This window comes from Microchirus variegatus (genome assembly GCF_963457635.1).
Source record: "Microchirus variegatus genome assembly, chromosome: 21".
NCBI lineage: Eukaryota > Metazoa > Chordata > Actinopteri > Pleuronectiformes > Soleidae > Microchirus > Microchirus variegatus.
This window is the reverse complement of record NC_139822.1, coordinates 2,114,013-2,130,115: the sequence shown is the minus strand read 5'-3', so window position 1 is coordinate 2,130,115 and position 16,103 is coordinate 2,114,013. Positions and strand designations below refer to the sequence as shown.

Genomic DNA, 16,103 nt, shown 5'->3' with positions numbered 1-16,103 from the left:
GATGCCGGACAGCTCTTCATCCTGAGAATCTGTGTCAGACTGTTGTTCCTCCTGATCTTCAGTGTCAGACAGCTGTTCGTCCTGATCATCTCTACCAGACTGCTGTTCGTCCTGTTCGTCCTGATCATCTCTACCAGACTGCTGTTCGTCCTGATCATCTCTACCAGACTGCTGTTCGTCCTGTTCGTCCTGATCATCTCTACCAGACTGCTGTTCGTCCTGTTCGTCCTGATCATTTCTAGCAGACAGCTGTTCGTCCTGATCATTTCTACCAGACAGCAGTTCGTCCTGATCATCTCTACCAGACAGCAGTTCGTCCTGATCTTCAGTGTCAGACAGCTGTTTGTCCTGATCATCTCTACCAGACTGCTGTTCGTCCTGTTCGTCCTGATCATCTCTACCAGACAGATGTTTGTCCTGATCATCTATACCAGACAGCTGTTTGTCCTGATATTCAGTGTCAGACAGCTGTTCGTCCTGATCTTCAGTGTCAGACGGCTGTTCGTCCTGATCTTCTCTACCAGACGGCCCTTCGTTCTGATCATTTCTGTCGGATGAGGCTTGAGCCTCTGCTTTCAATGCGTCCTGCCACTCTGGAGGCAAAAGTCTGAGCAGAAGGTTCCTGTATCTACCACAGTTCTTGTTTGTTTCCTCAGCATTAACAACGTCTCTGTGAAGAACAAAGAAGTGTTTCAGATTCAGAAGCAGTGGACTTCATAGCAGTCTCCCAATTATTAGTCGATAGCTTAAATATGGAGATTGTGCTCATGCACTGTACCTTTGTAAAACACTGACCGCCTTAGACAACCTCTCAATCGCAGCATCCTCCCTCTGTTTGGACAGCCTTTCCTTTTCAAGACTGACAAGAGACAATGTTGCACTAACACAATTTGAAATTAATACATACAAGGTCAAAGAATCCACAATAGCTTACAAAGGTCTCGCATCGTTGGCTCTCTCCTCAAACATCTTGACGAAGACTTCGTAGCCATAACTCTCTGTCTCCACGTGTCGCTCCAGGATGTCCAGCTGACGACATTTTGTTGCTATGGCCTCCTCCAGTAGCATTACCTCTGACCTGTTCATGACAAGAGATCCCTATGGACAGAAGGTTGATGGTAAAAGGTCACACTCAGCCCTGATCAGACCTTAACATTGCAGATGCACTTCATGGGAGTAGTTCAAGTGCGGTTGCCGGAAACATAGTAGAGGACATGCTCTAGCCAGCCATCCTTTGTCATTCCAATCACTTGGAATCAAGTGATTGGAATAGCTCCAATCACTGGAGCTATTGTAAATGGTAAATCACTGTGATCTATATCACTGACAAAGGGCAACGTTAATACATGTTGAATCAGCTGTATAGTGCTTAAGTCACTTACCTCCAGCTGCACCCGCTGCTGCTCTGAGATGCAGTCCTGTTGCTTGTCTTGCGTCATAATCATCTTGCCGTCAATACCGTCTTGTCTGTGTCTGAGGCGAGAGTACTTATTCTGAATCTCCTGAATGGCTTCATCCGTCAACTTCTCAAGACGCTCCATCTTAGATGCTGGCAACTCCTGGGAGTGAAAGTGAGCAGCAGGTGTAAACTCATCAGTCATCAATCAATTTTCAATTTGCTGTAAATTTCTTCTTTTTTTTTTTTTTTCTTTTAAGAGTATTGTGTATAATATATTGTTATGTAAAATTGGACACTCTGTGTGTGGCCCTGTGTTGGACTGGCGACCTGTCCAGGGTGTACCCTGCCTCTCGCCCTATGTCAGCTGAGATTGGCACAGCACGAACCCTCATATAGAGGATAAAGCAGTAGATAATGGATGGATGGATATTGTTATATATATATATATATATATATATATATTGTTATATATATATATATATATATATATATATATATATAAATATATATACACAGATGTTTTATTTCTGTATTTTAGAGGAATGCTAAATGTGCCTTCTTTGCACCATGCATTTTACCTCGTGAAACACTGGGGTCACATGACATGAATCCTAATAAAGTATATATATATAGTATATATATAGTATATATACATATATTGTTGTTCATAAATACTGCAAATGCTTATATTTATTGGAAAGGTGTGATGTAGTGTATCAGAATTCGGAAGGTGGTGTAAGTTTGAAAGAACTAAACCTACGTCATCATCGCCATCATTTGACATTGTGACCCAGTTTTTCTCAAAAATATCCTATTATAAATCTCAAGCATCAGCAAATGATGTTCATGTCAAACAGTGCGGAGTTCTAAATCACATCTTGAATTCCTAAATCAAAGTTTGAAGTTCGTTAACACCCTCGGGATTCTAATAAGCGACAGAAATTAGGTTACGTGTGCAGATCAAAGTGTTGCACGCCACTTTCCTTTCATGTTGCACACCTGGACAATTCTCGACTGATAATTTACCGTTCATCAAAAATGACACAGCACGTCCTATGATAATATGTGCATGTATGACATGTGGCGCATGCTATATGGTGACCAATGTCAGGAAACTGGACAGAAAGAGAGATGGAGAGATGTAATTTCCTCCACATCTGTCTTTGATCTGTGTTGCCATAGCTACTATTTTAGGGAATTTCATCTGTCTTTGATTGGTGCAAGGAAAACCACACAGAAAATAAACATGGGCAATTTGAGCCGTAATAAAGAACTTCACAATGTAAAGGTGTGTATTTATATGGTGCTGTTCTCGTACTGATGACCGCTCAAAGCTGCTTTTAAGCTACAGTTTTGCCATTCATTCATACAGCAGGTGCCTTGCCCAAGGACACATTGGCATGTAGGCAGAGGAGCAGCTTGTGAACAGGCAAGGCAGGCAACTGCTTGGGGCCCCCGAGCTGATAGGGGGCCCCCCGACACTCGGAGCCTGAGGGCTGTTTTTACTGAAATGTGCAGTGACCAGCTGCATCCCAGTCCCCCTTAAAAAACAATGGGCGATTTGCCCTAAAGGGGCCCCACCTCACTTTAACCTGTGTGAAGTTATCGTTCTGCAAGTTGGAAAATGAAGAGGATTATTTACAGTGTAATGCATATCTTTTTTACTCAGTTTATACATGTTTTTTTCAGTTATTTACTGTATTTTATTGTTCTATATATTTATATTTTTATGTTTTATAATGTGGGTTCTTTACAGTGTTTATATAGTTTTTTTAAAAGCTATTTACAGTATTTTATTGTTCTTTACAATTATATTTTCTTCATTTCGAAAAAAAAAGAATACATTTTTCATTGGTGTCAGATTATTTATAACATAATGGTGATGAACACTGGTTGGAAGGAAGGGCCCCCTGGGAATTTTTTGCTTAGGGCCCCTACAGACTCTAGAAACGCCTCTGCATGTAGGCTAACCTGTGTTGAAGAACTTTAAACTGCAATAAGGATTTAAAACTGTGGAGGGCAGCATTGCATCATTTCAATAAAGCATTAGAGATTATAACAAGAAGGAAAAAGTAAAATTATATATATATATATATATATATCGGGTCAGAAAACCTGCAAAACAATAACAACGTGTTCAAAGTAGTTTTATAACTCCAGATTATTTCACTCAACATGTTTATCTTCAGCTCTAAAGTCTGTGTTCATCACATTTATCAGTACCTTTATGAATAAGACAAACAGCCTCCCCGGGAAATCCAGTGGTGAAGTGAGCGCAGGTCACGGCGCATCACTCGGTCACATCTCCATCCACAACCGTCATCATCAAAGTGATAAAGCGCAGCAATGTCAGTCTCCTCTGCTCAATGAATTCCGACACAGAAGCTCGTGAAAACATCGATAATAAGTTTGGGAATAAATGCTATTGAGCGACAAATAAATAATTAAAAACTAGTTTGTCGTAATATTAAAAAAAATATATATATATTGCCTTAATTTACTCACATTTCTCATAAAGCTTTCATATCGACGGTTCCCTGACAGTTGCGTCGTTCCCGAGACGCCACACGACCGCGCTTTGGTGTGTGCGTGCACATCTGTGACGTCACTCTGGGAAATAAGATTTTTCTGGGCTTTTTATGGCTTTTATGGAGGTTTTTACAAATATCAAACTCCACGAATTAAAAATATAGAATATAAAAGCATATGTCCGTGTCTCGGGGTGTCCTGTGGACACTTTTACAGATTCTTACAGACTCTATTAATATTGTGGTCAATGGGAAAATTGTACGCATGAGTATTTATTGTTGCAGTACCCAGAATTGATTCTGCACATCAGCCTTGTTCTTGAAAAGTGTATCATACACACACAAAATAACACACTCAAATGTCAATGTTTTATTGGAGCACCTTTAGCTTTGATTACATGGCATGCATTATTTGAGGTATTGTTTCTATAAATGTTAAGTAGTAGTGTTTTGGCCTAAATGTATGTAAGATGAGAGAGCACATATAGACACTATAGTGACTGTCCAAACTTAATGGCTGTGCAGACACACATTTCATTCATGACAACTTAAAAAAGTGAAACATTCTACATTATGTTTAGTCTTTTCTGCAGCTTTGGAGACTCTGAGTGTGGATGTGAGGGTGACTGGTTGTCCCTGTGCTGGTGACCTGTCCAGAATGAACCATGTCTGTCACTGAAAACCTTCTAGTGAGGGCTCGGGTTGCCTTCTTGAGACAGAAAGACACACAACAGTCTGACTGCATTTCAGCCCTTCCTTAATACATACATTACATGTTATGCATTACACATTCTGATGTATGATTTGAATTGTTTTCATATCACTTTTAGATAATTCACAGTATAATCATGAAAAGAGCAAGTTTTTTTTTGTTTTTTTTTGCATAATTATGTTTCTAACTATTTTCTATTACAGCTGATATTCTGAATAAGTAAACCAGCCAAATCCAATAGATACATGTTAATTCGTTAATCACTTCATGTAAAGAAGAAGAAGAAAAAAAGAGGGAGATGAAACAATTAAACTGATAATTGTAATGTTACCGTCAGTAAGCTTCAGTAGGCAGAGGTAGGTGGTACATGGGTGATCATTGAGATTGAGACATTCACTTTTCAGACCATTCAGACCTGTTTTACAAATCTGTCCCAGGTGATCCAATCACAAGTGATGAGTTTTAAAAATGGCCTAATACCACTTTCTGTGTTTGATACAAGGCCAATATAACAATAACGAGTATCTACCGATACTATTGTCAGTCTGATTCACTCGCGTCTATGTCACAACATGTTGACATATCAACTCGTCCCTACTGATTATGACTGTTCACAGCCTGATGCCACGTCTGTTTATGAGTGCAAAATGTTGCTTTACACGATTGAGGGTGCACAGATGTGTGAATGTGTTAGGACAGACTGGGTTCAAGGATGCTCAGATTGTGTTTTTTTTGTATCAGCTTGGAGGACACAGTGGCTGTGTTTGGGTCTGAATTTAAGTGCTTTCCACATGTGATAAGATCACTGAAGACAGATCCTAATACCAGGTCTTCTTTGTTTTCCTGTTCCAGACGCAGGTGGTCAAAGGTGACGGTGAAAGTCCTTCTTCCCGCCCGTCTTACTCATGAGCTTCACATCCTTAACGACGATGTCATGGCTCACAGCCTTGCACATGTCATACAGGGTTAGCGCTGCCACGGAAACGGCCGTCAACGCCTCCATCTCAACTCCTGTTCTTCCCGTAGTGCTACATGTTGCAGTGATGAATGTGGCATTCTGCCGCTCTTCCAGGTCAAAGGTAATGGAGACATGGTTTAAGGGGAGTGGGTGGCAGAGCGGGATGAGGGTTGAGGTCTGCTTGGCAGCCATGATCCCGGCCAACTGTGCAACGGTTAAGGCGTCACCCTTAGCCAGCTGGTTGTCCCGAAGTAGCCGGAAAGCAGTGGAACCCAACAAGACAGTGGCTTGAGCTGTGGCTGTTCTACATGAGGGAACTTTCCCTCCGACATCCACCATGGTGGCTCTTCCTTGAGCATCGGTATGCGTCAGATGGACTTCAGTAATTTCATGCAGGTGGGTGTTGGTCACACGTGTGTCCAACTTGGTCTGATCACTCAAAGATTGATTTCCAGTGGGGTTCTGGGTGGAATTCTGATTATGGCACATTCTAACAACACTGTGTTGATTAAGATTTGTTTTAGGTTCCATTATTGGAATTCCTCGGGTCCTATGTAAAAGGCTCTTCAAAGCATTAGGTTTCCTGGCTTGTGCGTACCTGAGACAGTCTTTTCCATCCATGTTGCTCATGGCATTTGTTTGCGTGTTGAAGCTTGAGGTGTTTAAATGACAACTGCTGAAACTGTGACCAGCAGCTGGTGCTACAAAGTGGGGATTGTCTGTTGCATTAGACCTTTTTTTGCAGATGTGCAATCTAACATGGGTGGCTTCGCTCACTGCGGTTGTAGAGCAGTTAAAATCGGTAACTGGTGTTAAAGTGGTACAATCTGAATTGTACAAAACCTCCTCTTGTTTCAGGACTCTCCTGCTGTCTGAAAAAGCTGTGTGCGGAGCTGCTGAAAGAGCAGATGGAGATCTCTGGCTGTCTTGCACCTTTGGCAAAGGCTCTGACGGAATAAGCACAACACTGTTAAACACAGTAATTTCAAGGTAAACATATTATAATAGTGTCAGTACAGGAAAAATACTTTCAAGGGAAAAAATTATGTAGCATGTAGGCATGTGCGCCGTGTACAAACTTTTTTTCTAATAAGTATACATTGCAATGTATATAATGACAGAAACAGACAGAATGAAGGAAGTCAGGATGACCAAGGAAAAAAATAAAAGTTATCATGAAGTGAACAGACCAAACAACCTCCAAGAGAGGTGGGATTATGACACCATCATTTTGAGATTTTCCCATTCTGAACACCCGTTTTTTTGAAAAAAATAGCATTTCACTGTAGATAAAATGCATACATTAAAATGAGTGGATTCACAGAGACTCGTTTCCATGTGGACAGCCCTAAGGGTGCTTTCACACATACAGCATTTGGTGCGCACCAAACGTGTATGGTTCATTGGTTCAGTTCGTTTTTGTTGGCGAGTCAAATAAATCATGAAGTTTGTTTGGAGTTGCAGCTGCAAATTATGTTCTAAATTAATTGTTTGGAGAAAAGGACCTACACGTACAATGGATCAGTGCTGTGAGTGCAACGCAAAGCTGTTCCTCCATGTTTATCGGGCGCGTGAGTCTGGTTCCGGTGCCGATGGTCTTCGTGGTCTATTTTGGTTCGTTTAGAAGTATGCATATGTGAAAGCAAACCGTACCCACATCTCTTTGCTACATTGTAACATTGTTCTGACTGGTGCGGACCAAAGCAATAGACCTATAGGTGTGAAAGCGCCGTAAGTTAGCTCCTGGCTTACATTATTCGCCCATGACTGAAAGACTCCTGTATTGTAGATTGTGTCCATCAGACAACTTCTGAAAGTAACATCATCTACATAGAAACTACTCTTTGCATTGATCATTAGCCAGGGTGACCATGGAGACGCTTAGTGGCTACTACTTCTTCATAAGATGGTGTGGAGGCACTTGTGGTCAAAGGTCAGCGGCAACAAGAAGTAAAAATATAAGTCATGAGCATTGAATCAACAAAGTATGCGTTTGAGTGATCTATACATACAGTTTTGTCACCCACCAATGAGGATCATGGGCCTGTTCTTCATCTGAGAGAGATCGAGCATGCCTAAAACAGATAAACAGAATTGCTCAGGACTGTGAGAGAAAAACACCAACAAATGATGCGTGAGTGAAACAACTTAAATGTTACCTGCATGTTGTTTCTTCTTTCTGCCAACAGCTGCTCCAATGACTTGTAATAGCTCCTCTTCTGATGCCCCAGAGCGTAAGAGGTCTCTGAGAGACACTTCGGAGTTGTCAAACAAACACACCTGAGACATGACAAGCAGGGAAATGTGTGTGTAAGAGACTAAACATTTCATGCTGGCTGCCAGAAAACCAGTTCAGCCCCACATTCTTGACAATACTTGATGTATGTTAAGTGTAAGTAAGGGGTTTAATCAGGCTGTAAGTACAGTACTATAGTTTCACCTTGAGGTTGCCATCTGCAGTGATGCGCAAGCGGTTGCAGGAGCCACAGAAATGGTTAGATATGGAGGTGATGAATCCCACCTGGCCTTTGAAGCCTTGCACTTTGAATGTCTGTTGCAACACAGAGAAACACAAACTATAATGTATCACGTATGTGCAGTGGAGTCTGAATGAATAATCGGTGCTAGTAATACTGGGAGCTGACCTTAGCTGTCTCCATGGGTCCAGTTTGAACCCTTTCCAACTTAGGCCACTGCTGCTTGATGCGGTCCAGCATCTCCTGGTAACTCACCATTTTCTTAAAACTCCACTTGTTGCCTGCAGAGAGAGGAGGAAGCAGTGAGGGCGATGCATATTGTAACATATCAACATATCACAAGCTACATCTTATTCTATTAATTCAACAACCAACAACAAACTGAAGCCAACATCAGTGGTATTAAAATTGCAAATGTTTGTTTAACAGTGACATTCTAGTTCCACTGTATCTACACTGCAGAAGATATGGCTGGACAGTGGGGTGGTAAACTCATACAAAGCAAGACAAACCAATTGGAGAAGTGCTGTCTTACAGCAAGACATGAGGTGTAGATTTTATAGCATGCATATACATATGATATGTGAAAATAATGCAGTAATAGAAATGAGAATACAGCCTTTTTAGTTCCTAAAACACTGAAGAAAGTGAGCACTCACCATCGAAGGGCATGTATTCGATGAAGCGCACCTCCAAAGGCTTGTTTTCTGTCAGGGCCACAAAGTCTATCAACTCGTCCTCATTAAGGCCTCGCATGACCACACAGTTTACCTACAGAGGGCAACACACAACAATAAAGCTGTCAGAATGCCAGCCTCAATTTACACCATTTTTTTTGCATAAACATAATCAAAGTGACCATCTAGCTTGAAACATAAACATTAGACTGTGATCAGACAGCAGTCAGATCTTAATGTGGACATCAGAGACGCATGTCAGTACCAGGTGTAAATGCATGCGGTGTGGTGCAAGTGCTATCCGATCGCTATCCGATCACAGACAACACATTGTAATGCCAGGTGTAAAGGGGGACAAAATAACACTTTTGAACGAACAGATGTAGACCACCTCTAAACTATCCCCCTTTTTAGTACTTCAAACTGAAACTTATTTACAGCTTCTCCTTGTAAATGAGCCGCTAATCTCTGGACTTTTGCCCAGCCAAGTCTGGGTAAAATGTATTATTATTATTATCATTATTGTTATTATTATTATTGACAGCAATTGAATTACAACTGCTGTCAGTGCCATCACATTTACCAGCTTAGCACCTGAACAAGCATACTGTCATACCACAGAACTCATACTGAAGCTATGCATCATCTAACTAAATATTTACACTAAAATTAAAAAGTAATACAGAAGTAAAAACACAGACAGAACTTACCCTATATTTGCATAATTTGCTTTCAGGAGGTGAGCTACCTTATGTGAATTAATAAGTGTTTAACATTTAAGTGTGTTCATTAGCTTGTCTGTTTCATACACAGTTCAACCTGATTATGGAATACAGTGGGTCGTCACATGCCACAAAATCAGGATGCAGCTGAGTTAACAATAACAATGTGTTGCTGCCACAGCTTTACAAGAGGAAGTCCACAGCGTGTGTCGTCACTCTAGTAATACAGACAAAAACATGGGCTTGGGGGCTAATGGACCTTACACTTGGTTTTGTCAATGATCCTTACAGTTAGGGCTGCTTCGATTATTCATTAACCGTAATTTCCAGACTATGCCACTACTTTTTTCACACACTTCGAAACCCTGCAGCCTATGCGGCTAATCTATAGATTTTTACGGGCTAACGGCCTCCAGAGGGTGCTCTAGCAAGAAGCGCAAGAGCGAGACAGATGAGTGGAAGAGATACTTCGCCGAAGAAGACGCATTTTGTGCATTGTGCAAGTGACACTCCGAGTTGAGTGGGAGGCTTGGATCAAAAACTGGCCGCATACGAAGAGCTACTTTTGCTCAAGTGTGCCAGTGGATCCTGACAGCGTGGGGCAGTGTGAAAAAATCCACGATCACCAACGGGTTTTGAAAGGCGGCCGGCTTTGGATGAAATTTCCAGGAAATATCCGCAATGGGACCAAGAACAAGTGATTAAATTTGGGCGCGATCCGTAGACGCTATCAATATTTTTATCGCCATTTTGTGGGGGGCTGAGCTGCCTTGGCGGAGGTCTGCGCTCTCCGAGTGCTTTTCTAGTTTATTTATATAGTAACGTGGACACCTGCGGCTTATATATTGTTTTTCTTTTTAAATTTAGTTGGTGCAGCTTATATTCAGGTGCGCTCAATAGTCCGGAAATGATGGTGATCGATTATCAATAGATTACTAAATGAATCTTCAACTAGTCAGATAATCGATGAATCAGTTTGTGTGTTTTCGTTAATCATTTAAACGTTTTCAGATTTTTCAGCTTCTCTGGCTTCCATTATCTGGTTTCTATGCTCCATATAACAAAGAAATCATAAACAAAACTACAAAAAAAAAAAAAATTCTTGAAAATATTTCAGGAAAACAGAGAAAAAGCACAAGAGAATCTTGAGTGTCAAAAAATGGTCGAGATTTAGTAAAGTGAAGTGAACGAGATACCTTGACAGGTTTGAAGCCCATTTCAAGGGCCTTATCGATGCCCTCCATGACTTTGTGGAATCCTAGGGATAAAACAAAGTTATTTGACTAATTTAGACATTTACCTCAGTCAACAGAAGACATTAACAATCTGCTTCATATTAACATACTATGGTGACAAACAATTACAGTTTGACCACATATGTAAAATATTCAAAAGTCAGATTGATTCCCCTACCTTTTCGCCTGACAATAAACTCAAATTTAGCAGGAACCAGTGAGTCCAGGCTGATATTAAGAAGGTCGACTCCAGCAGTTTTCAGGTTTGGCAGGAGCCTGGCCAAGTTCATGCCATTGGTTGTTACTGCAACGGTTTTCAGGCCCTCCAGCTTCTTCAGTTCGGCTGTAGGAGAAAAACACAAGACCAAAACAAGAAACGAGATTATTTTTTAAAAATGATAAATGGATTAAATGATTGATACATACAAGCTAGTTGTAACAGGATTATGTCTGGGTCACATGTTTAGATAAGATTTACCTTGGAATACTGCAATAAAATAATACTGTATGCTTTAAAAGCGAACTCAATTACAGAGGGGGCAGAAAGTCAGTCAGTTGACAAATGATTTTCCATTGTCCATTTCCATCTGTCTTTCCTGATTTCCTCTTTCAGTAGAACAGCACATACGGGCCTGGAGTCACATGTATCTTAGACAATAATTTGCTGTACTCAATAATGTTTGCTAGATGTATAAAGCTCAAAGAGAGGGAGCCAAAAACAAACGAGCTGCTGAGCCCCCTTTACCCCACTCTGGTTCCAGCTCCGTGTTTCAAAGTCCACATTTAATTTGTTTATTTATTTTACTGGCGAGGTGACTTAATAAGTGTAGTATTAAGCAGTGAGTCAGTGGGGAAAAAAAGCAGGGAAGAAATGCAACCTCATGGTGAGCCAGATGTGGCAGAGTTTGACACCTGTGCCTTAAAGCATGTGGAGGTCCTGCAAATACTTCACAATAAAAGCCTTTTGGGTGAAGAAAGGATTTGTTTGACTCCGATTTGCTGTGAAATGGGATTTTTTTATGGAAAAAAATTCAATAAAAATAAGGCAAGGGTTCTATTCTCAAGAAAAGCAGCGATCTAATCTGATACGACAAGACATTCCACGATATAAACGTACTACTCACACATACAGTGTGGCACACGCCTTATGTGTTACTACCGTGGATGACTTTCAATCCATTTTTCCTTATCGTCAAGAACAACAACAACTGAAGGACATTAAAAGTCGGTATACTGTTTCCACTTAATTAAAATCATCTATCTACTTAAATAGGGGTCACGTGACGTCATAATGTCAATCAGTCAGATGACGGTGATAATTGCAGATTTATTATGGTCCTCTCTCTGTAAAGACATCAGCCGACGGTCACACTGCCTTGCTTTTAGCTGTGGCTGCTACACTTAATCAACCCATCAGGCAGTGGACTTACACAATGGTGCAATGTGTTATAATAAGTCATTAGACCAATCAAAAATCAAATTTTCAAGCATCTTAAAACAAAAGCATGCAGTGGGACCTAGTTCTCTTCCTCTCCTGATCATAATTGAAACACATCTTCAACCCTTGGTTACTAAATCAGTCCTTGCAGAAAAATGTGTTTGTGTCTGATCCAGTGTACTCACACTGTCACTACATCCACTTAATATATATCATGTACATTAAACATGTTTAACAGCTCAGACAATATGCCAAAACTGGTCCCGATGGCCTTACTTTATAAATAAACAATCACATGAATAGTGGTCCTATCAGATAAGGACATCAGATGAGACATGAGCAAAAAAAAAAAGTCCTGAACAACTTTTGAATTGAGTCTCACCGATGATATCAACCACATCAGGTCTGATGAGGGGTTCCCCTCCAGTGAGGCGGATTTTGTCCACTCCCTGCTGGACGAAGAGACGGGCCACAGTCAGTAATTCTGAAGTGGTCAGCAGTTGGCCCCGTGGTGTAAGCTTCACCCCCTCCTCCGGCATACAGTACTGACCTAAACATCAGGAAGAAGAAATAGCCACTCAACTTTGATCCTACTGTAAATTGGCAAATACATAGGTATAAATGATCTGTACAATGTACTATGAAGTGATTATTTGTTTTTGATCAAATGCAAGTCATAATTATGAGATACAAAGTCATAATTCTGAGATGCCAAGTCATAATTACTGAGTCATAACTTTGAGATAAGAGTCCATAATTATGAGTTGCAATAAAATTGAGATACAATTCCAAAATGAGGAGATACCTTCTCAATGATTTGACCATGATATACCAGTCAGGAGGTCCTGCTAGATTTCATCATTGTAATGCTATTGGAAGACGGGCTGTCTTGGCAGCTTTGGAGAACCATTGTTCAGTAAAGGACACGTTGCTGATCTCTCCAGGACAGGACAAGTCTCGTACAGATAGATAGATGGTAGAGCGTAAGTCGTCTCTCTACTCGAAGGTTAAGGGTTCGATTCCCGACTCGGCTAGTTAACGTGCCAATATTTAATTGAGCTGAATTAGTTTCCCTTCCACATGTGTGTTTACATAAGTCTTTAACCCATACATAAGTGAATCCCTCTTTTTCGCAAGTTTACTATACTTAATGCTGCACTTTATTTCTTATGCATTAAATCAATGTATATTAGCCGACATAAAACCACTGGAGTGATGTTGCTTCAGGTCTAAACTGTGAATGCTGTAGTAGGGTTAGTAAATTTACAGTTTACTAACCCTAAAGTAGAGTTGATACTGGCTTTTCAGGTTTAGGGGGTGACTGTTCCTATTTACAAATTACAAATAACCTTATTAAATATCTCATGGCTACAACGGTGATATGCAAATTAAGCACAAACTATAGTGTTAGTCTTAGTCCTTTGTCAGTCCCACAGCCACAGGGGAAATTCCTTTTCTGCATTTAGCCCGAAGGGAACCTTCCTAGAATTAGGAGCAGTGGGCAGCCATTGAGCATACACAAACATTAAATTGTGACATTGCTTCGCTGGTTAGATCAACAGGGAAAATCCTGACTGTTTTGTAGTGGTTATATGATGTATAGGCAATGCAAATACATGTATCCATATGATCACTCAGTAAAATATTAGATATCAAATTAACACCTCTGACAATGTCATATTTGGCTGATTTGTTGTATTGAATTGCATTATGTTACACAGCCGTAGCCACAGTCAGTGAGTGTAAATTATACAGGATAAATGCATGTAATCAACAATGATATGTTATTTAATCAGCTGATGGCTGATGAAGAGTTTTTTGGCTTAGCTAAGAGAAAATGTGGTGGTGGAGGAAGCTCCAAGCAAGAGTATCTATAACAGGGGTTTCAAACTCATTTTCACTGAGGGCCACAACAGCATAATGGTTACCCTCAAAGAGCCAGACGTAACTTACATAAAGAATAAATGTAACTAAATGTAACCAAATATAATGTAAACTAAAGTCTTTTTCTAGTCGGGGCAGACCTGCTCACACACCTTCAGCATGCAATGCTTCAAAAACCCTCTGCACCCTCTAGCTTTCACTGCCACATCGTTTTTTGGTTGTGGCTTTTGTGAACACATTCTGCTGCGATCACAGTCTCAATCCCAATTTCACTGGTCACGTGATGCATATAAAATTATACACTGCGATCTAGATGCCGTCACTTTGAGGGTAACTCAATCGCTATGTATTATGGGAAATGTAGTTCATGGTCAACGCACGCCTTATGGCAGCATAGACCTTAACACTGATTTTTATCACCATTTAATCACTCGCGGGCCACATAAAATGACGTGGCGGGCCACATCTGGCCCCCAGGCCTCAAGTTTGGCACATGTGATCTATAATAATGACAATTATGACTTGGTTCTGCCCTCTTTTCTTTCCCATATGAAGTACTTCTGAATCCTTAACTGTTTTTCCATATACATTATTATTGTCAATAATACTGAATAGCTCATGTAGTCAGGACACATGTACTCACAGCGCAGGTTGCACTTCTCTGTCAGGGAGATGCGCAGGTAGTTGTGTCTCCGGCCGAAAGTGTCAGTCAAGAACGCTGAAAAGGGCAGTAATGCGTCTTCTCTGAACTTCTGCTGGAGACAAAGACGACCAGGACAAATACAGTGTGAAATCAATGTCAGGTGATGGTCAACGTGCACCACATGTGACAACACATGTGCCTTCACCCTGTGAGTTCCGCCACAAGCGAACAAGTCGAATGTATAATGTAGTCAGCTTGTTTACCTGTCTCGAGCTGGTTTTCCTTGCCGCTACAAAGTTGGGAGCAGCTAGATCTTCGTTTTCCTTGTGCGTAGCACTGGAATACGGCCGCCGCGCGCCCGGGCTGTTCACGCGCCTTGCTAATACTTTTGTGAAATTATGAATGTAGCTGTTGTTCCTGTCAAGGAAGCGGCAGACGGTAACACCGAGGGTGGCCATGGTGTTGTCCCTCACACTCGTACAATTCACAAGCCCAACATCTGTCAGCGAGCGACTCCCAGGACTTGAACAAGGAAAAGTGACAGGGTGGGGGGCGTAACTGTGTCAGCCAATCGTTTCAATGTGCACATTTGCTGGTGCATGCTGGGTAATGTAGTCTTGTCGGTAGAGACATACGACTGTGTTTGCCAAACGCAGAAACAATTTGTAAGGCTATTGAAGCGCGACTCCCTCGTTCTTTTATGTCAATAAATGTATAGTATAATACATCCAATCATTGTGAGAAGCCGATTGTAAAGTTGCGCATGCTGAAATGAAGAGCAACTTTTTGCCACATTTAGCAAAAAAACAAACACAAAAAATTTTATGTAATCAATGTGTTTGAATATTAAAACGAATTAAATATAAATGTAAACGATAGTGTATTATGGAAGTAAATCTGTGCCATCTGAGTTTGAATTCGAATTTCTTACACTGAATTTTTTGCATCGAAATTAGACTTTGAATTTTAAAAACCATCAAATTTCAAGCACTGTTTTTTTTCAACGTTGAAATAAATACAGTGTAAAAAAAATTCAATGTCTCAAAAAATTCAGTTGCAAAAAATTTGATGTCTCAAAAAATTCAGTTGCAAAAAATTAGATGTCTCAAAAAAATCAGTCTCAAAAAATTCACTTGCAAAAATTCAGTCGCAAAAAAATCACTTGCAAAAACGTCAGTTAATATCCAGGTCACCAGAGAGAAGCAATCGATCCCTGTCTCAATTCATCCAACACCAATCAACGTACACTCCATTGGCCATACATGAATTACAGTTTAATACTAAACCTCATAACTTGATTTGTAGCACCACTACTGGCTGCTCCTTGTTGTCTATCAGACGAACTGAGTAAATGCAATAAGCGCCTGGCTGACTGCAAAATGTCATCATGCTGACTACCCTGTCATCACAAACAGCACAGAAAAATTAGG

At 40.6% G+C, this 16,103-nt stretch overlaps 1 protein-coding gene across 3 annotated transcripts; it reads right to left on the bottom strand.

The window, feature by feature from the left end:
* Positions 1-4,434: 4,434 nt before the first annotated feature.
* Positions 4,435-15,164, bottom strand: LOC310942179 (molybdenum cofactor biosynthesis protein 1-like). Of its 3 annotated transcripts, none has more exons than XM_083907500.1 (11): positions 14,937-15,164; positions 14,674-14,785; positions 12,529-12,696; positions 10,887-11,051; positions 10,670-10,731; positions 8,734-8,845; positions 8,243-8,355; positions 8,038-8,148; positions 7,757-7,877; positions 7,625-7,672; positions 4,435-6,544 (listed from the first exon to the last, which is right to left on the bottom strand). In XM_083907500.1, exons 1-11 carry the CDS (start codon positions 15,129-15,131, stop codon positions 5,502-5,504), a joined length of 2,250 nt encoding a protein of 749 aa, XP_083763626.1. In that variant the 5' UTR covers positions 15,132-15,164; the 3' UTR covers positions 4,435-5,501. The 3 variants fall into 3 exon arrangements, with proteins under 3 accessions (XP_083763626.1, XP_083763627.1, XP_083763628.1); XM_083907501.1 differs by having other exon boundaries at positions 14,674-14,782; XM_083907502.1 differs by having other exon boundaries at positions 6,418-6,544; positions 7,610-7,672.
* Between the last annotated feature and the right edge of the window lie 939 nt (positions 15,165-16,103).

Excerpts from the sequence above, each read along its gene's own strand:
- LOC310942179 (XM_083907500.1), bottom strand. The coding sequence starts at position 15,131 with ATGGCCACCCTCGGTGTTACCGTCTGCCGCTTCCTTGACAGGAACAAC. Across the intron at positions 14,786-14,936 it reads GGAAAACCAGCTCGAGACAG|CAGAAGTTCAGAGAAGACGC; the intron begins GTAAACAAGCTG and ends CTTTGTCTCCAG. Across the intron at positions 7,673-7,756 it reads AAAGAAGAAACAACATGCAG|GCATGCTCGATCTCTCTCAG; the intron begins GTAACATTTAAG and ends TATCTGTTTTAG.